This window comes from Sceloporus undulatus, chromosome 6 (genome assembly GCF_019175285.1).
Source record: "Sceloporus undulatus isolate JIND9_A2432 ecotype Alabama chromosome 6, SceUnd_v1.1, whole genome shotgun sequence".
Lineage (NCBI taxonomy): Eukaryota > Metazoa > Chordata > Lepidosauria > Squamata > Phrynosomatidae > Sceloporus > Sceloporus undulatus.
The window spans coordinates 116,777,646-116,803,765 of NC_056527.1; the positions used below are offsets into that span (position 1 = coordinate 116,777,646).

The window sequence follows — 26,120 nt, forward strand, 5'->3', positions numbered from 1 at the left end:
TGCCTAAATCCATTCCCCAACTGCTGCAAAATTCAAATCTTAAGTATTTTTCTTGCAGGACTGTTGTGAAGATGCATAAACTAATTGCTGCAAAGAAGAAAAACAGATGTGTTCCAATTAGACGATGCATAAATGCTGGCTTAAATGTAATACTTCTGAGTCTGGCAATGGCAGGTCAGACATATCAACCTACCGCACACATATATATCCACAGCATTGTTGATTTGTCCTATCTGCATATCAGCCTTCCTCTAAGAAAGCCGAGGGCCAGGATGCCCTGGCAGTCTCCCATCCCAATATAAAACTCGCTAAACAAAATTGCTCCAGAAAGAGAACTCCTCTGAGGACCTTGAATCCATTTTCAAAGCATACAAAATCCAACAGCCCTTCCTTTGCTACCACCAGCGTGTATGACTGATGCTAGACTCCCAGAGGGCTAGTAATTTGGTTTTCTTGTATTTGTGAATCTATATAGAATAGGCGCAGAGAGCTCATGCGCTGTAGTGGTGCAAGTGTTAGACTAGGACACCGGAAGACCAAGATTCGAATCTGTGCTCAGCTTTGGAAACTCACTGGGAGACTTTGGGCAAGTTGCACTCTTTCAGCTTCAGAGGAAGGCAAAGGCAAGGGCCTTCTGAACAAACTCTGCCAAGAAAACTCCTTGATAGAGTTGCCTTAGGGTTGCCATAAGTCAGAAATGACTTGAAGGTGCACATCAACCTGTAAAATTAGAAATGTAAAATTTCCAGAAACTTTGCATTTTCAGAGAACAAAACATAAATGTTTGGAAAACACTGAAAAATGCAATGTTAGTACCTTCTGCAGATTGAAAATGACGTTGTTATTTTAGCACCACAAGACAAAGTGTTATATATCCCTTGGTTTGGCATAAAGTTTGATATATTAAAAAATACAGTTTATTCAGAAGGTAATTACAAACTGAACTTTAAAAAATGTCCTCTTTTGTTGCAAATGGAAGTACTAGGGCCCTGAACTGAAAAAAGGAAGGTCTGAACTATAAGGAACTTCTCTGGTTTGGCCAGTTTGCGGATCAGATAAAAAAATAAATAAACCCAAAATGAACAAACAATAAAAACAATTTTAAAACTGTCAATGTAAGTAAAACAAATATAATTTTGTCTCCACTAGTTTCTTATAAGCGTCCGGCCGGCACCAGACTCGTTCCCATATAAAGAGAAAAGCAAACCAAAACCAGGAATTGTAATGGTTTGGTACTCAACACAATCTTACAGAAAAGTCTTCCTTTACATAGGGTTTAGAAATGATTTTAGGGGAGTGAATATGTTAATTCCTAAACATTTTATTCATCATTTTAACAGGAAACATTCCATAATCAATTTCTCCTCCCCCCCCCCATTTTTCCTGGGGGAAAATAGAAGATTTCAGAAAAATTTCATGGGGGGACTTTCTCCCCATTAATTTTTGCAGTCCTTTTTTTTCCAGGCCTTTGCGTCTCTGTGCATGAAGCTGATCTACTGACTAGCGCTGGATTCCATCCTGTGTTTGTGTCCTTTTATTAACATTTCTACATAATTAATTTAGCTGGGCTTTTTACTTCTTCAAAAGCTGGCTCCCTGCAGTGAAGCAATGGAGTGCTCAAAATCTTTCTTTAAAAAACCATTGGCAAACACCAGCGAGGCGGCCGCTTCACCGCCACCCCTTTTAAAATGTTTCTCCTCACCCTAAGCTAACTTTTATCCATATTTCATCTTGCAGGATGGGTTGCAACATCACTGGTCCTAAAGCTAGGGCTGGTTCAAGCATGCAAAATAAAAGAAATGAAAGATATTTTGCTCTCTGGAACATCCCTGGCCCTCCACATTCACTGGGGTTAGGGGCACAGGGCCCCCATGAAAGTGGGAGGGGGGCAAATAAAAAACTACTTTTTAACCTAAGCAAACACCTCTCTAGAAGTGTCTAGGTCCTCCAACTTAACTCTATGGCCAACACTTGGCAGATGTTGACCTTAGAATGGTGATGGAGGACCTACAAATGTCTAGAGAAGTGTTTTCTGTAAAGATCTCTAGGTGCAGCCTGCATCCACCTCTACCTACATTAGATCGGGGCCACGGAAACTGCACGCTGCGGCCCTGATCTCTCCTTTCCCCAGGCAAAAAGGAGCCACAAAAAGTGGCTCCTTTTTGTGCCTCAGAAAGAGGGCGATAGCCATGGCGTGTGGCTTTTTTGCACTCTTTTGGAACTGTGTCATGTAAACTGCCAGAGGAGTGCCTCCACATGCTGTGTGGAGCGGCGCACAGTGTCACATTGGTTTGAGAGCGGAGTTGGCACGTGCATCATGTGGACGCCACATCACGACTCTGCCCCCAGGTTGGCCTTAATGGCCAGTCTGTCGAGCCCCTAAGAGGACCTATCCCAGGAAGAACCAGGAATGCTCTTTCCCCATGAACAGTTTGATGCTGAAGCAGTCCTGGTTCTTCCCAGGATAAGACCTTTCAGACTGCGATGTGTGTGAAAATCTTCCCCGCGATCGTGCGACTTTGCCGGGAAAATGCTTTTTAATCCCCTGATTTCCCCCATGTGATAGTCCCCACTGAGTTGTGCTGAAGGACCTAGAGATTCCTAGAGAGATTTTTTCTTAGGTAAAAAAAAGAAAAAGTGTTTCTGTTACTTGCAGTTTTCCCACTTTCACAGGGATCCTGTGCTCTTAACCCCAGCGAATGGGGAGGGCCTACTGTATGCAGCTAGCCCCCCTTATCCACAGATTCTTATCCATGGATTCAAGCATCCACGCCTTGAAAATATTCCAAACAAAAATATAAATTCCAAATAGCAAACCTTGATTTTGCCATTTTATATAAGGGACACCATTTTGCTATACTACTGTATTTAACGGGACTTGAGCATCCACGGATTTTGTTATCCACAGAGGATCCTAGAACCAAACCCCAGCAGATAACAAGGGCCCACTGTATTAAAAATATCAACTGTGGACAGAAAAAGGGGGCCCCTGCCCAGTGGTGTCACTAAAGGGGTGCAGGAAGTGTGGCTCTCACTGGGTTACACCATTAAAACTTGGTGCCACCAACCCACAAATCAGAGCCTTGGCAAAGTCCTCGCACCTCTCTCTCTCACACACACACATACATACACATACACACACACATGCTGACCTGGCTGCGTAACCCCCATATACTTGCGCAAGAATTATGCTACCGAGAAATGACTGCTTCCTATCTCCGCTTCCCCGCATTCCTACCCCCCAGGTACTTAAGACATCAGCTTCCCTTCTCCAACACCCCAAACAAGACCTTTGACCAGCCCTGACTCAAAATACACAGTCCCATCATCCAGTGCAACTACCAGCAAAGGAATGCATCCTGGGGGTGTGAGATAACCACTGATGTGGCTATCTTGCATACACAAGGAGACTCCCTGTCCCCAAGACTTTGTTTCTGTACCACAAGGGCATAGTTGAAGTTACTTGCTGGAGCAAAGTCTAGAAGATGCATGTAAAGGTGCATCTGCACTGTAGAAATAATGCAGTTTGACACCACTTTTAACTGCCATGGCTCCATCCTGCAGAATCCTGGGATCTGTTGTTTAGTGAGGCACCAGCACTCTTTGGCTGAGAAGGCTCAGCACCTTGTAAAACTACAAATTCCAGGATTCCATCCAAAGGGCTGCAGTACTCAAAGTGGTGTCAAACTACATTACTGTATATACTCATGTCTAAGTCTAGAAATTTTAATCAAAAAATTGACCCCCAAAAACTTGAATCGCCTTGTCCATGGGTCAATGTAAGTACTCTGTTTTAACTCTTATAAAAGAATGAACTATCCCCTGGTGAAAGGCAAGAGTAAAATCTGTCCTGGAAGCACTGACTCTCCTCTATTCTCTATGCCTTCTAGAATCTTGTAAATTATTTGGTATTGTTTTCCTTGCTCCATCCTTTAGATTTTGTTATATGCCTTTAGATTTTACCCTCAACTTATCCACAGGTCATATCGAAATCCATACTTTTGGCCCCAAAACTTGCCCTTGACTTATACATGAGGTCGACTCATAACCAAGTATATACGGTATTTCCACAGTGTAGAATAGATGCTCCCACACAGGCTACGTTATTTGCTGTCCTTTCTTTCCTCCCAAGGTGCTGCACCCCATGCCAGGTCCAGCTGGCATCAGGGTGAGCAGACGTCCTCCATTTCACAAGTCCTACATTTCAACCTCCTCTCCAGGAGGAATTCCAAGATATCCTCCATTTTGAAAGTAACTAAGAAGCGCATATTTACATTTATTTGAGTCTTTTCAGCCTTTATTTGCAGATGCCCAGTTTTTTTCCTGAATGTCCTGCACTTTGCAGTGCCTTGTTCTACTTTATGGTAGTTGCATCTGATCATCCTGGCTGGCATCCTCTTTAAAAGGACAAATTGGCCCCACAGTTTGAGGCCCTTGCCCTTGGCTTCCACGTGGGTTTAAAGTGGCTAGGCCCCACTCCTTCCTCCTTACTAGGCCTAGTAGTAATTTGGGAAGGGAGGGCAGAAATGCCTTCCGTCGCCATGGCAACACATGCCAACTAGTGATGAAGGGGCCGCCAAGGCTAAATGAGTGGAGGAAGAAGGGGAGGCAGTGGGCATCTTTTTAGGACCCACAGAGAGGGAACAACATGGGGAGGGGGGGCTTGTTTTTTTAACCACTTCTTTTTTTCCCCTTGGCTTGGGTGGGAGTATTCTCTCCCCCTACCCACAAAGAAAACATGTCCAGGTTTGTCCATAGGACTTGTTGCTTCCATGGGGCATGGGAATGAGCCTCCTCCTTCCCTCTCTGGACCCTTGCTCCCCATTCCTGGAGACCCCCCTCTGTTGCATTCTCCCTCCCCCTGCCATTGCCCTGTAATGGGGTCATGGGCTCAGCTGGAATTGGGGGAGGCGAAGAGAGGAGATGGAATAGAAAGTGACAGTTCAGGAAAGGAGCTAAAAGGGAAAGGAGGAGAGGGGAGGCAGGAGGAGACCCTCTCCCGCTCATCCAAAGGGACCCAGGCCACCTGGGCTCTACGCAGCAGGACTTTCAGGTTCTCGGTGTCACGAAAATCCCACTCCTCTTGTGCTTATTCTTTCTCTCACGTGCCAAAATCCGTGCAACCAAGGGTACCCCTCCAAATGTTGTGGGGCTGCAGTTCCCCCCATCCCCTCACTGCTGGCGGATGGGAGTCAGTAATCAAAAAACAGTGGCATCACTAGCAATGTCCGGGGGGATGCAGACCACACTGGGTGACACCCAGAGAGATGGTACACTCAGTGGGACTTGCGCAATTGCTGGGCGAGCAAAAAAGGGCTTCGTGTCCCTTTCTCGTTTGCCCAGCAGCCATGCCAGAGCCCAAACAACTTTCCAGCAGTGGGGGCACTGCCCCTCTCAATTGGCATGGCCTCTGGGGGGGGTCGTCCACAATGTCTTCCCTTTGGGCCCTGGCATAGTTACAGCCATGCCGGAGTACAAGTGGCTCTCCAGAGGCCATTGCAGTCCATCCCCACCCCCACTGGTCCCCCACACTGGGTGACACCAACCCCAGGGATGCCACTGGTCAAAAATATCTGGAGGGCCATTGTTGCCTCCCACCCCATGTCACCCATTCTCTTATAAGTCAGAGAGAGAACTAAGATATCAGTTCCCACCACGGTCACCAAAAGTATACACGGACTACAGGTTAGATCCGGAATCTATCTAGGAATATAATTACAGTCAGCCCTCCGTATTCACTGGGGTTAGGGGTGCAGGACCCCTGTGAAAGTGGATAAATGCAAATTTAAAAAATTACTTCTTTTTTTTATCGGGGAGAACACCTCTCTAGGAATCTCTAGGTCGTCCAGCGCAATTCTGTGGTCAACATCTGGGGGACATTGACCAGAGAATCACACTGGGAGGCACAGGACCTTCATGAAAGTGGGAAAACGGCAAATAAAAGCCTCTCTAGCAGTCACTAAGTCCTCCAGCACATCTTTATGGTCAACTTCTGCTCGACGTTGACCATAGAACAGCGCTGGAGATCCTACAAATGCCTAGAGAAGAATTTTCTGCAGGAATCTCTAGGTCTTTGAGTATGACTCTACGGTCAACTTCCAACAGAATTACACTGGAGGACCTAGAGATTTCTAGAGAGAACATATTAATCAAATCCATCAATAATCAAATCCATACAAATCAAAGCTTCAAATGTGGAGGGTCGACTATATCTCTGGCCAAAGTGGATTTTCTCTCATTCAAAAGAGAAGTTTGTTTCTGTATTAGAAACAAACAAGAACAACTTTATTAGCACAAGTCAGAAATTTAGAAGCTTGTGTTGTGACGATACCGAAAGCTGTAATCCCACATGTACAGGACAGAGGTTCTCACAATTTCATTAAGCCAAAAGTTGCAGTTCAAAATTAGCTTTAACAATCAACAACAGGGTATTCATTTCATCAACACTGCTTTATCCCTGTTGCACAAATGTAACAGTAAATGACACAATGAGCTGTGGGAGCCATAGTTGGAGCCCTGGTGGGAACTGATATTTCGTTTCTCCCTCTGACTCATGTTGTAACTGTCTAGAACCTGACTAGAACCAGAGAACCCAGTGTGTGCGTGCATGTATGGAATCCCATGCAAACACACTTCATAAGTATGTAGTGGTTTGAGCATTGGGCTCTGGATACCAGGGTTCGATTTCCCACTTAGTCATTTGATTCCCTGCTTGGCCCAATGGGTGACCTTGGGCAAGTCACACGCTCTCAGCCTCAGAGGATGACAATGGTGCACCTCCACTGAAGAAACCTGCCAAGAAAACCCCAGTATAGGGTGGCCTCAGGGTTGCCATAAGTCAGAACCAACATGAAGGCACAAAACACACACACACACACACCAGCCCCAATGATAAGGTCGTCATAAATCAGAAAAATGATTTGAAGGCACACAATGGAGTCCCAGTTCCCCATGAGTAGAAAACACCCTGCTTTGCAGAAACCAGCCCTTTGCCTGTTCATTCCAGATGTCCCATTACCCGACGTGTCCCTCCCGAGACCCTGCGCTCTCATGCCTAGGACAAGCAGGAATTTAATCGGCCTCTTCTTGGTTAAATATTAGAGATCCCACTCCTTTCTCCTTCCCTGTGTGACCCTGTGGCTTGCTCCGTCTCCAGTTCCAGCTCGCTGGAGTAAGACGCCTTCTGATGCCTATCATGGGGGGGGGGGGGTTGCAATGAAGGAACACGGACCTGATTGCCTCCGCACCTTCTTCTAAATGAAATAATTAACTCCCCCCTGACCTCCCCGGCCCTGAGACAGAAAAGGAGGCCTGCATCGCACAGTGTCTCCTTGTTTCAAGCAGACATACAGCTGCCACCTCTGCAAAGGAGGTGCGTGGTTGGTGCAGGGGGCATTTGTTGGGCACAGGGAGATGCAGCTGCCTCTGGGGTGCAGCAAGTGGGTATGCATCCAGCCTGGCTATGGACTGTGGCTGCATCAGCACTGCAGAATTAATGCAGTTTGACACCACTTTAACTGCCATGGCTCAGTACTACAGAATCCTGGGATTTGTCGTTTTGTGAGACATTGAGCCTTCTCTGACCAAGAGCTTTGGTGCCACAACAAACTACATCTCCTAGATTTCCATAGCATTGAGCCATGGCAGTCAAAAAGTGGTGTCAAACCGGATTATTTCTGCAGAGTAGCTGCAGCCAGGGTGGCTGTAAGTGGGAAACAACTTGAAAGCACACAACAACAAACAAGAAATCATGCCAAGATTGTCTGAAGCAAGGCTGTCATACTTTGTCCGTATCATGAGAAGACACGCCTCACAAGAAAAGACAACCCTGCTTGGAAAAGTGGAAGGCAGTAGAAAAAGAGGATGATTGCATTCCAGATGTGTAGACTCAACTAGAGAACCTACAACCCTATATTTGCAAAACCTCAGCAGGGCTGTGAATGAAAGGGTGACTTGGGGGTCTCTTATTCAAGGAGTCCCCATAAGTCTAAGTCGACCTCATGGCCGCCATGCACAACCACAACAACATCACCCCACCTCTCAGTCTTCTCCAAACCAAACATACCCAACTCCCTAAGCTAGTTCTCATAGGACTTGTGGTCTCTTCCAGTTCTGTGATTCTATGATTCTATGACGTGAAGGTTTTCAGATTTTTAACCATCTTGGTAGCCCTCCACATTAGTAGGGTTGCCATATTCCTATACAAATTCAACACATTGCTGACTATACAAATCCAACACATAAATTACTGCATTTTAATATTTCAACATTAGTATCAATACCAAGCTAAGAGCTCTTTTTTCTTCTTCTCCCTCCTCCCAAAATGGTGTGAAGAGTGTGCCAGTCTTCTAGCAAAGTTTCTTGCTTCATCGCCACTGCCACATTTTACCCTTCCCACTGGCCAGCAACAAAGGAGAAATCTGAGATTTACTGCTTCAGCAGGTCCAACCAGCTGGGACATTTTTAGTCCCTTCAATCCAGAATTTCCCAGGTTTTCCAGGACAGATGGCAACCTTACTCATTAGTCTTTATTTTAACGAACCCAATTGGTAAAATCGGGCAAGTCTCTGCCCCTGAGGCACTTACAATCTAAATAGTAGGAGCACAGTGAAGGAGGGGGAGCCAGAAAAACTAGCCCAGGGAGGGGATGCAATGCCTATAAAAATGCAGTTACACAGACGTAATACTTGGTTCGAATCCTGTCCTGCATGTGGGCAGTAATGGATGTAGGATTCCTTGCCGGAGGCTGAGCTGCCTCTGGAGAGGAGCCCGTAAGTGCTTGAAAAGCAAGGCAGGAAGGGGGAAGCTTGTGTTTTTCAGGACTCCTGGGTCCTCTGTGCTGGTATTTCTCTTGCTTGCACTGAAGGAGCGTCTAACATTTTTCCAAGCCACTGCATTTGGATCTCAGGGAGGTTTACATCTTCTGGCAATGATTAACCTGGAGCTGGGGCTGGGGTAGGCAGGGTCACTGGCCTGGTTTCTCTGGATGGGAGGAGAAGGATCAGAAACCAAGAAACTGTCTGGCCGGAGCAGAGGGGGGATGAAAGGGGGAAAGACACTCTTTCAGTTGCAGGGAGGAGGAAAGTATTTTAGTGCTTCTCACCTGAGAGGGCAGAAACCAAAGTCCTAAATAGATCCTCTAGTTAATTGCAGTCTGACCACAGAAAGAAAAAAAGGAAAGGAATCCAAACACAGCCCTCGCCTTCTGTTTTTATATTCCTAGCACAGGAATAACGTAAAAAAGCCTCTGACAAAGAAGCTCCAACTTTTCCTCCTCCTCCTCCTCCTCCTCTCTCTAGCTTAAAGACTTTTATTAGCATAGGCACTGGCTGGTGAAGGAGGGATGGCAAATGTTTGGTTTCAGAAATATTTTGGTTTGCAGTAGTGTAGTGCTTGAAGTGTTGGACTACGACTCTGGAGACCAGGGTTCGATTCCCAGCTCAACCATGAAACCCGATGGGTGACCTTGCGCACGTCACACTGAGTCTCATGTGAAGGCAATGGCAAGCCTCCTCTGAACAACCCTTGCTAAGAAAACCCCATGATAGGTTGCCTTAGGGTTGTGATAAGCCAGAAAGGACTTGAAGGCACACCACAACAAAAACAATACGATAAAGTTTGAGACGGAAAAGAAAGGGATTCTCCTCTAGGGCTGCATCCACACAGCAAAAATAATCTAGTTTGACACCACTTTAACTGCCATGGCTCCATGCTATGGAATTTGGAGAACTGTAGTTTTGTGAAATATTTGGCCTTCTCTGACTGAGAGCTCTGGCGATCCCTAAAATGCCATAGCATTGCACCATGGCAGTTAAAGTAATGTCAAACTGGATTATTTCTGTAGTGCGAATGCAGCCTAGCTGATCTGACTCTAGTGTAACATGCAACGTGAACAGCGCCCAAAATCCCTTCCTGAGCATGCATGAACTGCAAAACTTAGAGAAGATAAGCCTGCCTCACTAGCTAACCCCCCCCCCCGCATGTTAAAAATGCGTGGATCGAGAAACTTTATAACCAAAATGCAAATCCTAAGAAAAATGGAGGCTGGTGGAAGAAAGAAAAAAGTCATCCCTAGTTGACCTTGGAAAGAGCTTTCAAATGGTCTCTAAAAGGCTCAGAATGTTTTGGTTTACTCATGCAAGGCTCACCTGACCCGCTTGCTTAATTTCAGACATGCATCTTGTTAATTTGGGATTTAAAAAAAGTTTGTTGAAACATGTTAGAACTGTTCTTCCTTTCTGTAGTGCAAGAACCTCTCCCTATTTTTTTCCATGTTATTTCTGCTCCCGGTACCAAATTTTCTGTCAGAGAAGAAATGCACAGGAACACATCCATGCGCTGAGTCTCCTTTATCCGAAATAACTGGGACCAGAAGGGTTGTGGATTTTGGAGTTTTTCCGATTTTGGAATGTATGTGCACGCACGCACGCACGCACATGCACTCCCACACCCCCACAGACATATATATTGGAGGTGGGACCCAGATCTAAACATGAAATTCATTTATGTTTTGTATACACTTTATACACATAGCTGAAGATAATTTTATACACAATATTTTTAATAATGTTGTCCATGAAACAAAGTTTACGTACACTGAACCATGAGAAAGCAAAAGTGTCACTATTTCAGCCTCTCTGTGTGTTTGGCAGTTCATGCATGCGCACTAAGGGATCATCCCAAGCCATTATGGCCATTGTATAGTGTTCCTCTTATAGTTTTCTGATCTATAATGTTCCTCAAGGTGATAGATAGTGTTCCTCTTATCTCTGACTCTCCCAAGTGAAACTTCCTAACCTGCAGTCTTCCAGGAATGTTTGGCTTCAACACCCATCATCCTCAGCCAGAATGGCTATTGTATAGTGTTCCTCTTATAATGTTCCATTGTATAGTGTTCTTCAAGGCGGTGCACAGCATTCCTCTTATACCTGACTTTCACAGCTTAAACATCCATTTGCTATGCTGGCTGGGAATGATGGGTGTTGTAGCCCAGCACATCTGGAAGGCTGCAGGTTAAGAAGTTTAACCTGGAAAAGTCAGAGATAGGAGGAGCACTCTTCATCACCATGAGGAACACTATAGAAAAGAACATTATAAGTGGCCATGCTGGCTGGGGATTGTGGGTGTTGCAACCTAACGCATCTGAAAGGCCACAGGTTTGAGTCAGGTATAAGAAGAACACTATCCACTGCCTTGAGAAACATTATACTAACAGCCATGTTGGCTGGTGATGATGGGTGTGATGCATCCTAGTACATCTGGAAGGCCACAGGTTTGAGTCAGGTATAAGAAGAACAATGTCCAGCACCTTGAGGAACATTATACAATGGATCACTAGAAAAGGGACACTATGCAATGGTCATGCTGGCTGGGGATGATGGGTGTTGCAGCCCAGCACATCTGGAAGGCCGCAAAATAGGGAGTGCTATACCAGGTTGTGTTTTCTTCCACATACCAATCTTGATTCCTATCCAAATCTGAATGCAAGAAGTTGGGTGGGCAAGGGGAGGGTGGCATCACTTGGGCACCACCTTGGCATTGTTCTTTTGCACATTTTCCTCCCTTTATTCCCCCCCTCTTTCTCTTTCTCTCCCTCTCTCTGCTCGCTCACGTTTTTCTCCTTCGCTCTCACACACCTGTGCAAAAATCCCTAGGATTTTCCCAGCCCGAACTTGCCTCCTTTGCTGCCAACTCCCCCGCCTCCACTCCTGCTCCCCAGGCCACATTCCCAACATTTCTTTGGTGCATTTCCCTGGCTTCCGCTTGAATTTTCAGATGGAAAAGACAGATGGGCAGAGGTGGGGCAGGCAGGCCTGAGCGCACAGCCGCCCAAAGCTAAAACCCAGGCCCCAAACTCAGTTCTGATCCTTTCTTAGCTTCACCTGATGGATTGGTAAACAAGGCTTTGTTATTGTGTGCCTTCATGATGTTTCTGATTTATGGCAACCCTATGGCAAACTTATCACATGGTTTTCTTGGCAAGTTTCTGCAGCAGTGGTTTGCCACTGACATCTTCTGAGGATATCACCCAATGGCTTCCCTGGCTAAGGAGGGATTCGAACCCTACCCTTCGGAATCATAGATCTAATCAGCACTGCAGAAATGATACTGTTTGATGCCACTTTGGCTGCCATGGCTCACTGCTATGGAATCCTGGGATTTGCAGTTTGTTGTGGCACCAGACAGAGAAGGTTAAATATTTCACTGCTGTTGCCGCTATGTGCCTTCAAGTTGTTTCTTACTAATGGATTCCCTAAAGCAAACCAACCATAGGGTTTTGTTAGCAAGATCTGTTCAGAGAAGGTTTGCCATTGTCATCTTCTGAGGCTGAGAGAGTGTGACTTGCCCAAGGTCACCCAGTGCATTCTATGGAGGAGATGAGAATTGAACCCAGGTCTCCAGAGTTGCAGTGCAGTACTCAAACCACTACACCACACTGGCTTTCCTAAACATCTCACCACACTATAAATCGCACAATTCCATAGCACTGAGCCATGGCAGTTAAAGCAGTGTTCAACTGTATGCAGCACAGATTAGACCATGGTCCAATGCTCAAAGTACGACACCAACGATGGTTCTAGATGCATGGAAATCTAGAGCCACACAAATAATTGCTGCTCTCTCCCACCCCAGGTCCACTTTTATCTCTTTCTTTCCCAAGACTTCATTTTGTCATATTTCTCATACATATTATTCTACATGTTTTAATACCAGGAATGGCTGGGTAGCAGTACCAAAAATGGCACATGATGGTCCATGTGCCAGAGGCCTTATAGCTGACATTATAATGATACTGTTTTGTTTTTTTAAATTCACGTGCCATCTTTCCCACACCTCCAGGATGCATAAGAGACTTGCAAAAACTGAAACCAAAGCAGAGAAGGGGTCACTTCCAGAAAAACGTGTGTGTGTGTGTGTGTGTGTGTGTGTGTGTGTGTGTTGGCAAGAATTGTTCAGATGAGGCTTGCCATTGCCTTCCATTGAAGCTGAAAGAGTGTAACCTGCCCAAGACCAACCAGTGGGTTTCATGGTAGAGCTAGGAATTGAACTCTGGTCTCTGGAGTTTTGGGCAACACTCAAACCACTATGCCATGCTGGCCCTCACCCAAAAGAACATACAATGGCAAAAATACCATTGAACTGTCAATAAAATTAAAAGTAATACACAAGCACATTTGCAAGAATAATAAATGTGGACTATACAATTTGTTGCCCAAAGCACTTTCCCAATAAGTGGTCAGTTCCCAAAGGCCCATTGAGACTTCACCTGTCAGCAAAAGGACACTATAGGGAACGGCCAAGTCTAGCCTATCTAGGGAGTTCTAGGGCCTGGGAGCAGTCACCAAGAAGGTCCTCTCCTTTGTTCCCACCTGAGAAATTGTTGGTGCCCAAGGTGACCAGATGTCCTAACCGCAAAGGAGGGCTTTCTTGGTGGTGGCTCCCAGGACTGAGAATTCCCTTCCAAGGAAGGCTAGCCCCCTTTCTGCTCTCTTTTCTCTGGCAAGCAAAGTCCTTTTTATGGAGTTTATCACACGGGGGCTAATTTCGGCATTAAAGAGAGATTAAAGCGCATTTAAAGCATCCCACAAATAAAATGGCGAGTAATTGTATAAATGGTTATCACATGCAATTGCGCAAATAAAGTGATATCGGAAATGCATTGTCGCTGAAATCCCGAAAGTAAAAAAGATGTGTGTTAAAGCTGCTTTGTGACCACTTTAATGGCGGGTTTTGTGCAACGTTGTGTGAAATCGTTTCGCATAATTGTGCAATTTTTCTGAAATATTCACAGGATAAACTCCCGATCTCCTTTGTGTGATAAACGCCTATATAAACAAGCATTTTATGGTTAATTGGTTACTGGGAATAATTTTTATGGGTGTGTATGTGCTATATTTTTATCTTGAATGATATATATTTTTGATGAATATATATTTACAGCATCAAACCACTCTTCAATGACAAATACATACATACGCCCAGACAAAGGAAACAATCTAGAAAAGACTCTAACAATAGCAAACAGCCATTAAAATTAAGACTTCCTCCCTTCCCAATATCTGTTCTTTCTGTATTAATATTTGCTTCTCAATTTGTGTATTTTTACACAGAACTCTACACAACTGAACTGAACATTTAATACATCCTACTATCTATTCTTTCTTTTCCTATCTACCTTATTTTGCAAGCTATCCCTGAGGGTTTTGGCTTCCTAATATATTGTTCTAACAATTCCCAGTCTTTTTTTACATCCTTATCTGTCTTTTCCTTTAATAGTCTTGTTCATTTATCCATTTCCATTCGGTGACTTATTTTTAGTAACCACTTTAATGATATGTTTGGTAAAGATTCTGCACCTTTTAAAATTAAATATATTATTAATATGATATCATTATTAACTGTGTTTTAAGCATCTTTATTATCAGGTTTTTAGCTTTATCTTGGCCTTGTTGCAAGACACCTTGGATCTGATGCCAGGAGAAAGGTGGGATATAAATAAAATAAAATATCCATAATCCCAAGCACTAAAAACAGCTGCTGCCATACTGCAGATTTAATGCAGTTTGACACCACTTTAACTGTCATGGCTCCATTCTGTGGAATCCTAGGATTGGAGGTTTCTTGTGGCAGAGAAAGCTAACTATCTCACAGAACTACAAATTCTAGAGTTCTATAGCAATGACCCTGGAGACCAGGGTTCAAATCCCAACTAAGCCATGTAAACTCACTGGGTGACTTTTGGCAAGTCACACTCTCTCAGCCTCAGAGGAAGGCAATAGCAAACCCTCCTCTGAACAAATATTGTCAAGAAAACCCTGTGACAGGTTTGCCTTAGGGTCGCCATAAGTCAGAAACGGCTTGAAGGCACACAGCAACAACATAGCACTGTGCCACGACAGTCAAAGTGATGTCAAACCACATTAAATCTGCAGTGTAGATGCAGTTCAGAACCCATCAAATTATCAGTCAGGATGGGTAGAGGATTCAGAGACATCTCTAAGGCTGGCAAAAACAGAACAGAAGGAAGCAAAGGTATTGCAAGAACATCTTTGCTGAATAAATTCTTATTTTGAGGTTTGCAAGAAAATCTTTGCTGAGTAAATGGTCCTAGATTCTTATTCTGAGGTTTTAGGGTGTGTTTTTTTGCTCTTCCCGAATGCTCCAGTCAATTTCTAGGGCAGGAGAGCCTGGAGGCAGCCTGGGTGGCATGCCTGACATCACAGCCCCATCCCTTGTTTTGTGTGTATGTGTGTGGTTTTAAGCCCTTAAGAGGTTAAATGGATGATGAAGGCCTTCTTTGAGGAAGAGGGATTGGAGGTGGGGAGGTGGGCATGTTGGATCTTGAGAGAAGCAGATGATCTCAGGGGTGTGGATAGGATGATAAGGCTTTGCAACATCAGAAGAGTGATAAGGGAGGCTGGGAGAGAGATGGAAAAGAGTGGTTGTTTTGCCTGGCACCAGAAGGAACAAGAAGGTTATGCTACTGAGAGGCTGCAAGTTCACAGAATTTGCACAGATTCTGTGCAAATCAGGACCCAAACACTTGGACCACAATATATGGAGCACAAAAAAGTGTGATGGCTCTTTCTCTCCCTTGAAGGCTGTGTGCCTTCCTGTCATTTCCCCACTTAAGTGACCCTAAGCGAACCTATTGTGGGCTTTTCTTAGCAAGTTTTGTTCAGAGGAGGTTTGCCACTGCCTTCCCCTGAGGCTGAAAGCGTATGTATGACTTGCCCAGGTTCATCCAGTGGGTTTCCATGGCTGAGCTGGGAATCGAACCCCGGTATTCAGAGTCGTGGTACAACACTCAATTGCTACGCCACACTGGCTCTCCTTTCTCTCCATACCCTTCCAACATTTCATACATGAAAACCAGGACACTTGTGGCCAAGCGATCCCAAAGTGTGGGGTGGCAAAAGTTATCAGTGAGGAAAAAAACAGAGGCTAGGAGTGGTGGCAGAAGTTTGCTTTTGCTCAAGGTTACTTGGAAGAACCAAGTAGTCGCCCAAAGGAGGGCAATTAAAATGGTGAAGGGTCTGGAAACCATGCCCTAGGAGGAACGCCTTGGGGAGCTGGGGATGTTTAGTCTGAAGAAAAGAAGGTTAAGAGGTGATATGATAGCCCTGTTTAAATATTTGAAGGAGTGTCACATTGAAGATGGAGCAAGCTTGTTTTCTGCTGCTCTGGAGACAAGGACCTGGAGCAATTGATGCAAGCTACAAGAAAAAAGATTCCACCTCAACATTAGGAGGAACTTTCTGACAGTAAGGGCTGTTTGACGGTGGAACAAACTCCCTTGGAGATTGTGGTGGAGTCTCCTTCCTTAGAGGTCTTTAAACAGAGACTGGATGGCCGTCTGTTGGGGATGCTTTCACTGAGAGTTCCTGCATGGCAGAATGGGGTTGGACTGGATGGCCCTTGTGGTCTCTTCCAACTCTATTGTTCTATGATTCTAAGAACAAGATTCTGGACTTTCCTCTCATCTCCCCCTTGCTGAGTTAGGGCTATACAGATTGGCATTTGTGCCGGCTTGTGCGCAGGGTGAGGGCTGAGCATCCGACCGTTCTAAGCCCTTATGCCATCACCTGAGTGCCATTTTGGCATGTGCCCTTCTAGACGGGCTGTGCCATGATGATGCACCTCTGCCACAGCACCCAAATGGCACAGCATAGAAGGGCCCTCATAACGCCATGCCACAGCACTTATGACACCCCTTCCAGGGAGCTGCTTGGGGCGGCTTCTTTTTACTCCCTCTAGGGAGCGGATCAGTGCCGCTGTGTGCGGTTGCTGCAGCACCGATCCAGGGTGAAAAAGAGGGCTACATGCCACTGATCTGTATAGCCCCTTAGTTGAGTGCAAACTACTTTTGAACACAGTTTGTAGCAATTGAAGCCAACTGAGCACCAAGGGGTAAAGTGGGAAGAGGAGGGAGAAACTGGGACCTTTTAAAAGCTGCTGAAAAAGCAGGGTGGCAGAGAATTAATTGGGGCTGTCTCTTCCAAATCAGCCAGCGTGGTGGAATGGTTGGAGCATTGGGCTACAATTAAACTTGGTTTAATCAACCTTTAAACTTGCTTTAATTAACCGTTAACTCAAAAACCTGGTTCAATCAACATACTTGTATAAACTTACTTTAACAACATTTCAACATGTATCATCATCATTTAAATTTGTTTTAACAGATCGTTACACTTCACCTAATAAACAGTTCAACTTGGTTTCATTGACATTTCAACTTGCTTTGATCAACAGTGAAACTTGGTTTAATGAATGCACCAGTGTGCCATAGTAATTTGAGTGTTGGACTACACTCTGGAGACCAGGGTTCGATTCTCTGCTGGGTCATGAAACCCCTTGGGTGACTTCAGGCAAGTCACACTCTCTCAGCCTCAGAGGAAGGCTATGTCAAACCTCCTCTTAAGAAATCTTGCCAAAAAAAAAAAAAAACCCTGTAAAAATTGTCCTTAGGGTCTCCATATATCAGAAATGACTTGAAGGCACAACAATTACCAAATCAGAACAGTTGTAAGGTTTTTTCCCTCTCTCTCCTGTCTAAAAAGGTAACAAATGGTTTACTGACATATGCCAGCAACTACTTTTCCTTTGAGAAATTAATGAGGGGTGAAAGGCTGCAAGTTCTGCTGTTTGGGCCAAATGGTTCTCTTTCGCCTTGAGGGCTGGATCTGGCGCAGGGGCTTCCATTGCTGACCTTCTGCAAAAAGGCTGGGAGCACAGGTTTGGCTTCCAAACATGACACCAGGGAGGTGTAAATTCTCCGCTGAGACAACCAGATCCTTCACAGAGAAATGCTGGATTCAGTAACCTGTGTACTACCGATGCAAGTTAATTACATTTTTGCATACATTTGCATGTCCTGGAGCTTATCTCCACAGTGAAAAGGGCTGGACTCTTGCTTTTTTCCAGGGTGTTAAACTGTGAATTCCATATCCATTGCCAGATCCCACATTTTAGGTAATACAGTTAAGCAAGCTGGCTGCAGACAGCCCTGGATTTGGGTTACCACACAATAAATACATAAATCACAAAACTAAAAAAGTTACACGTTTATTGCTAGGCAGGTCCATCATCCACCCACAGTGGTGAGTGGGCAAGGCACCAGATGCAGGAAGACAAGCTACTGAGAACTGTCCCTCTTGCTTTTATTGCACACAGACTGCCAGGGAAGCTTCATTCCACTGCTACTTACTTTATAGCTGACACCATCCTTGTTGCATTTTAAAACTGTGCTCTTGGTGACTTTGGTGGTATTATGTATTTTTTTATTCTGAATTATTAATTTATTGGGATACTTGGACATCTGACAAGGGCCTAAAAATAACAAAAATAACAACATTCCTTCTTCGTACAGTCTGGGTTGAATGCAACTTTTCCCTCTTTCTTCTGCGGTCTTCTAAGACTTCCCCAACCCGATGCTCTCCTGATGTGATGGACTACATAGCCCAGCATCCTGGGAGGGCAATGAAGTTCAGGAGGATTGCTCTGTTCAAGCTCCATGAGGTTCCAGGACAAAGGAACCCTGGTTAAAGGCTGGAAAATTATGAGGCCATTACCTCTCCCTCATCCTAGAAAAGGTAATTTTGCTCTCCACCCCATCCTTTCTCTGAGCACATTTATTGCAATAGGCTGACATCTGAAAGTACCTGAACACACAGATTCGTATCGATTCCACAGGCAAATTATTGGTTGCCTGGTCACCACCTGTCCATTTAAGATAGGAGGAGGAGCAGCGGTATGGTAGCCTGGAAATAAATGGACCGTTTCAAATCTGTAATCCAAATTCAGAGCTTGGTTTAAGAAAGCAGGTGGAGGAATTCCAATTGTTAGTCCGATCTCATTCTTCTCCTCATTCATTTCCATCATTAGCTAACACCGACCAGTTATTTTGGGATCAGGTTCACGCATGACACACGACCACCGGACTGCTCCTGGAGTCGTCTCCTTCCCAAAAGTGTGTTACTGTGTACATTAGTCACTTGGGAGTTAGCATGACTTGGTTACTTGATGGGCCATGGGATGCTAAATAAGTTTTTGCTCCTCAAGAATGAATATAGTACTGTATGTGCAGAACTAGCAATCATGGTTTCACTTATCCGCGTCTGGAGGAAAAAAGGTCTCTTTAAGCATCTGGAGTCCTCCAGCACAACTCTACTGTCAACTTCCAGCAGAAGTATAGGGTTTATCTGCAATTTTTGCTATCTGTGCTAAGTCTGAGAACCGATTCCCCCATGCATACGGGGGTTGTATTGAATTGGGAATTTCACCTGCAATCACTAACAACAGGAAGGGACTGGAAGCGGACAATGTACTTCCCAACTGTCCCATTTTGGCAGGGATAATTCCAGTTAATCCTCTGTCATCCCTTTATATACAGTGGAGTAGAAAAATTGTATCCCTTATACAAAATGGCAGAAAACTAAGGTTTGGTTTTTGGAACTGATATATATTTTTTAATATTTTCAAGCCATGGACGGCCTGTAGATAAAGAATCCATGGATATGGAGGGCTGACTGTACTAGTTATTACCTTTCAAGAAAGAGCTGGGGAAATTCTTTCAGCTTGAGGGTTGAGATGGATTTCAGAGATATTCATGGTGAGATTGGCAAGGCATGCATGCCAGTGATGGACAAAGAGCCACAGGCAAAAGCGTGGGACCAAAAGTACCATATATCAGTACCATTTATCTTAGAGCTTTTGCCTTGCAAAAGGCACTTCAATGGGAAAAAATAACTCAAAAGCTGGGATGTTAATATAGTGATGGAGTCATGAGGAAGAAGGTGTAGCTACCATCTGGGGAGGCCCAGAAGGCAAGATGACGATACCAGGAAAACCAGATCTGACCCTTGCTTTAAGGCGTTTGGCTTCTGACCTAAATCCCTTAAGTGGACATAGATTTGTCCCTCCATATCCATGCATTCTGCATCTACTGATCCATGGCTTAAAAACATATTTTTTTGAAAATCCAAAAAGCAAAGCTTGATTTTGCCATTTTATATAAGGGACACCATTTTACTACCTCTCTGCATATACCGTAATGGACTTGAGCATCTTGGACCTGCAACCCAAGTCTAAACACAAAATTCGTGTTATGTTGCATCTACATTTATACATGTCACTTGGTTTTTTAGAACAATTTTGTGCAAAGAACAAAAGTTTGGGGACACTGAACCATCAGACAGCAAAGGTGGCACTCTCTCAGGTACCCATGAAAAAGTTTTGGTTTTCGGTATATTTGGGATTTCGGAAAACCAGATAAGGGAGACTCAACCTGTACTTGTAAAAATCTCCATATCTGAGGGATTCCAACAAGGTGATTTAGAAATGAGATGGGAGTCAACGAACCCTGGCTGATCTACTGCAAATAATCTAGAGATCTACCAGTAGATCATAATCTACCTTCTGCCCACCCCTGCCTTAAGGTCTTCTTGTTCCTATTTCTATTTACCATTATACTCTGTTCAAAATCTGTATTTATGCTCCAAATATCCCAGTGGCTGAAGCTTGGTTGGTGCCTACAAGAAGCAGGATCTTTTCAGCGATGGCACTGCCATTTAGGAATGCCACTCCATCTTGCCTTCCAGTCCGGTGAATATGACTTCTTAAAGAAGTATGTGAAAGAAAGCATTCACAGATCTTTTTCTTCTATGTCTCCAAGTGAGCTGCTGTTGTTGTTTTTCCCCTTCTGTTGTCTGTTGTGTTAGTTTATTATCTCACTTTGATATTATTCTGATTATTTATTTTATGTTAGCCAGCTGGAGTTCTCTGGTAAAAGGAAAGCAAGCTAAACATTGATGGGGAGGGAGGAAGCAAAATAAAAGTGATGGTTGTGTGTGTGCGAGATTGTGTGGGCTTGCAACCTGATATAGCAATCTGTTTCATTTAAAACAAAACAATCTTATATCAAAAACAATTCCTTCGGTGAGATTTGTACAGCAGAATTTTTTCCCAAAAGCTTACGCCCATCTCGGTTAGTGGAACAAAATAGCATGACTTGGTCCCTAGAGCCTCCATCTTGAGAGATAAGTCTGAATTCATCCCACAAATCTGATGGGCCAGGAGGCAAAGCTGGGTTGCAAAACTTCCCACTGAGCCAAGAAAGTAGCCTGTATTTTCTCTGAAACTATACTGATTTCCTATCAAACCAGCCAAAGAGTCTAAGGGTGCATCTACACTGTAGAAAGAATGAAGTTTGACACCACTTTCAATGCTGTTGCTCCATCCGATGGAATCCTAGGCTTTGCAGTTTTGCAAGGTCTTTTGCCTTCTCTGCCAAAGAGGGCTGCTGGTGCTTCACAAAACCACAAATGCCAAGATTTTGTAGGATGGAGCCACGGCTGTTAAAGTGGTGTCAAACTGCATTATTTCTGCAATGTAGATGCATCCAATGTGTGAGGATGGCTGAGGCCACCCTCCACACCTGATGGGTTGGGGCCAAATCCTGGTAGGAAAATTTCCCATCAAGACACGAAAATAGCCTGTCCTCTCTCTGAAATGTACTCATTTCCTATAAACCCAGCAAAAGAGGCCGACCTTCCCTTCCCTAAACTCGGGGTCAGAGAACCTGAGAAAAAGAGGGTGCCATTAAGCATCAATGCATCATGCGTGCAGAACTCTTAGGCCAGGGCTCCAGTGCAAGATTAGCCAGCTATGGTAGCTGGAAGACGACTTTGCATTTTATTGTTTTATTTTGTGTGTTGTGTGTGTATATCTTGTATTTATAGGTACTTTTCATTATATAACCTGGGGGGGGGGGTTAGAGAAGCACATACGAAATGCCTGTGTGTGCATTTCCTCAACTCCGCTCCTCATTTCGTTCTTGAAACTCCTATCGAACGGTCTCTCGCATCACATTTTTAACATCAAACTGTTCCAAATTGTTCATGACCTAATTAACAAGAGCAGCACCAGCCATCCCTGTCTGCTTGTCAGCAAAATTACCGTACCTCTGGAAAGCTCCCTGTGCCGCGTTCCCTAGCCCACCTTCTGCGGGCTGAGCTCCCTGGCCGTGCCTAGCAAAACCATGGCCCCTTAGCAGAGGGGATTTGGGGTGGCCCAGGCAGAAAATCCAAAAAATTAATTCCACCTCCCCCCAAAGCTATCTGAAAAGCTTAGAACAATACACTAAAAAGAACTGACCATTTATTTCCTTGAATGGGGACACACACAACGGCACCCGATAGTCCAGTTTACCTTGCTTAACATTAGGACTGTATGTCATGGTTGTACACACAAGGCATTCGGTTATCAACTGATGCTAAATTAAAGGCAAAAATTGTGTTACTAATACAGTCAGCCCCCTGCATCCATAAATTCTACATCCATGGATTCAACTATGCATGGCTTGAAGAAAAAAATCCCCCCATCCCAAAAAGCAAATCTTGATTTTTTTCATTTTATATAAGGCTTGAACATTTATGGATACTGCATCCACGGCTTGAAAATATCTCCCTGCCTACAAGATATTACCCAGGTTTTGCTATTTTATATAAGGGACACCATTTTACTATGCCATTACTGTATATGTAATGGGACTTGACCATCTGCAGGTTTTGGTATCCACAAGGGGTCCTGGAACCAAAATCCAGCAGACATCAAAGGCCCACTGTATTGATAATACATAAAATACATTTCCAAAACAGCAACACAGCAGTGGTAAACTGTCTGAACTAAACCTGCCAGACTGGCAACAACCAGTCTGTGCAAAGTGATTTTCACCAGTGACCAGAATTATAATTATAGGCATATTTTACATACACCATGTCTGTTGTTTGAACATGAATCTTGCATGTACAAGAATATCCCTTTAGTGTAAAATTGCTTTTGGCCATCAACAATAAACAAATATGATGCACATTCAGATAAAAAAAATTCAGGGAAAGCTGTGTTGATCATAAAGTACCATTCAAAGCCTATCTTGTGGTGTTAGGAAACATACCCAGGGCAGCCATGATAGCCATGTAGCTAAGTACAATAACATACAAAATTCACAAAACAGTGATACTGATTTTGTGCATTTTGGATGACCCAGTAAAGGTATCACTGTTTTGTGGATTTTGGATGTTATTGTACTTTGTGGTAACGTAGGACCTTGGTATCCGCTGGGGTTTGGAGTAGAATCACATGAGAAAAAGGGGATCCAGTTCATCATTTACATCTCCACGTGATTCATATTCTGGGATGATACAATCATAGACATGTTGAATCTCTTTTATCCAAAATGCTTGGGACCAGATGTGTTTTGGACTTCAGAATATTTCGGATTTTGGAATACCTGTATTTGCATATCTGTACATAATGAGATAACATGGAGAGCCAAGTCTAAACCCAAAAATCATTTATGTTTCATTTACTCCTTCTACGTAGACGTCATACAATATTTCAAATAATTTTGTGCATATCTTCAAGGAGGGGATGCTTGAATCCACGGATAAAGAATCTGTGGATACAGAAGGCCGACTGTATTAAGGTTGGCCTACTAAAGCTATCTCCATAATACGGACTTCTGAAGTGATGGAAATGGCTTCCTCCGTGTCGCTTGTGAAAAGCATCCAAATGTTTCCCATCTTTTCTCCGAAACACAGAGGGCCTTCCAGTTCTCCTTTTGCCAGGTGCAGCTGCACAAAATCCATTGCCGAACCTCACACAAACCCAAGCCCGATTAGTGTGGCGAAGCATGCATCAGGCGAACAGTTGCCTGTTGATTTAACAAGAGGGGACTGATTTTTAAGTGCCTTGGGAGCATCGATCGGGCGGCTGGGCCTTCACTCCTTTGCTTCGACGCATGTCGCACAGGTGACAAGATGGCACTTCACCAGCCCCCTTCCTGCTCTGGTTTCCAAGGGGGCTCTTGAATTGCACAAAGGTTGGAGGAGGGGAGCGCAGGGAGACAAAAACAAGCACCGAAGGGAAGCGGAGGGAAAATGTATCCTGCAAATAAAGGTCCCCCTTTCACCATTCTTCCTGCACAATAAGTGGTGATTGACCAATTGGACACAATGCTGAGATGATTTGTCTCTCCCCTTGCACATAAGAAAGAGAGAAGAGAGGGGAAAAAATCAAGACCAAGAGAGGGAAACTGGTGCTCCAGCTCATTTGGTAAATTCCCAGCAGACTGGGCAGTTGCAACCTGGTTTCAAAGGTTTTGAATCGAGCCGGGGCGATTTACCGTTCCTCATGAAAAAGGGCTACAATTTGGCATTTTTGCCCCCCTTTACTTCTTGGGTGCACAAGTAGGGCATTGGGGGGGTGAAGCTGCGCCCAATTAAATTTCTCTTTGGACGGATCGACAAACGGGTTTCGCTAATCCTTCCTCAACAAGCGTTTAGAGAAAGTATATTTCAGCTTTCAAGCAAGGCCCTGGCTGCTGGTTTCAATTGATAGGATTGTATCACGGTAGCATTATAATTTTATGTAAATTGTACTTTTTCTTGGTATGAATCTGTCTCTGGGGTAGCTGGTTGATATTTTGCAAATAATTAAAATACTACTCAGGGTAGGGCCGAGGTAGTTTCTGAAAGGGTAGGAGTAGAGGGTCTAAATTAAATTAGGTTAGTCAATCCCACCAGTATCTGGCGTTGGACTAGAACGCATATCCCCACCAGTTTGGCTACTAGTTGAAGGCTCTGTGAGGCCACGAAAAATCCCTTTCTTGGGTCAGAGAGAGGGCCCATTTTATCTGACAGCTTTATCTCCACTAGTGTTTATAACATCTGGATGTCACCAGTAAGGCAACCCACACATTTGCTGCAAACAGCTGGTTGTGATCACAGAGATATACTGCCTATGAACATGTAGGTTTCATTCTTTGGCCATTACCTTTCCTCCTCCTTGTCATTTTCTAGTAGTCCTTTTAAAAGGCCAGTGTAAGCCAGCGGTCACCACATTGCTTATGTGACAACTGATTGTATCTCCCTTCCCTTCTGTAGCACTGTCTCTTAGATCTAGTGTCCATGCTAAGTATATTACGTGAATTGCTGTGGATTTTTGCACATGCACATCAATGTTTGTCATCACTTTCCTGTGCCAATTCACATCTATTCGCCCTCTCTCTGCCAAAAATGTGCAGCCATACAAATCCATGCAAAACAGAGGGCCAGCCACACATTCGACAATGTGCATCCTCATGGATACATATAGATACTCCAGTAAAAACAATGAAGCCTTTCCCAGTGGTGTTTGTGCAAAAAGTCAGGACTCCTTCGAATTGTGTGTGGCCAGAATACATTTTATTCAAATGGCACAAGGAGTATTTTCATTGTGTAGACAAGGCCTTAGTTTGCTCCCTTGAATAATTTAGAAAGCATTTGCTCTTGATTTTGAGCTGCCCTGAGACAGAAATTCAAAAACGATACATGTGCCCATACGCAGCTTTCCAGAAATTAACAAGGAGGCCCAACTGTCCCAAATCCCACTGAAATGTACAGAGGTTGTCCATTCAAACATTGCCAGGTGTTAATTATTGGGAAGAGAGAGTTTGCATGGATATATTCTGTTTCTGGGTACCCAACTACTGTACTATGGATAGACCTTGGGAGAAGATACAAGAGATCTTCTCCCAGTGAATGGTCAACGCTGGTGTACAGAGGCCACACAGACAACATCTTTGCCAAGTTTGATTAGGGCCATCCAATTATTTGCTACTTTCATTTTATTGGGAATTTCAACGTCGTAAAAGAGAGAATTCTTTAGGGACGCCGTTGCAACGACAGCTGAGCCTTTTCTGGCTCCAGGACACAGAACTGTCGATTTTAATAAAAGGGGAAAGCTTAGATTTACTGGGCACATCAGCAGATATTTAAGTACGAACATGGCAGAAGAAAGAAAAGTATAAAGACTCTCGGAAGGAAGGAAGGAAGGAAAGAAAGAAAGAAAGAAAGAAAGAAAGAAAGAAAGAAAAGATCCCTCCTTCCCCTTTGTAGAACATGATCATTTATAGTCATTGCAAATTCCATACGGTACTGAGCCAAAAGTCTTGAAGCGAACCAAAATATCATCTCCACAACCCAGCACTAAATAGAGCATCTAAAAAGGATATTTTTTTAAAAAAAGAGGTGTGCCATGTAGCCTTCGCCCCCAGCACTTTGCACCATTTTGTGCGCACA

The 26,120-nt window shown here is 44.1% G+C and overlaps 1 protein-coding gene across 4 annotated transcripts in view; it reads right to left on the bottom strand.

Moving 5' to 3' along the window:
* Positions 1 to 26,120, bottom strand: part of EFNB3 (ephrin B3) — a 74,145-nt gene that overhangs the window by 27,664 nt on the left and 20,361 nt on the right. The window contains exon 1 of one of the 4 annotated variants that reach the window (XM_042476817.1): positions 4,275 to 4,372. The exons of the other annotated variants lie outside the window; for them this stretch is intronic. Coding sequence (XP_042332751.1) covers positions 4,275 to 4,276 — 2 coding nt within the window. The 5' untranslated portion in view covers positions 4,277 to 4,372. Of the gene's footprint in view, positions 1 to 4,274; positions 4,373 to 26,120 lie in introns of those variants that run through there. 4 annotated transcript variants of the gene reach the window in all.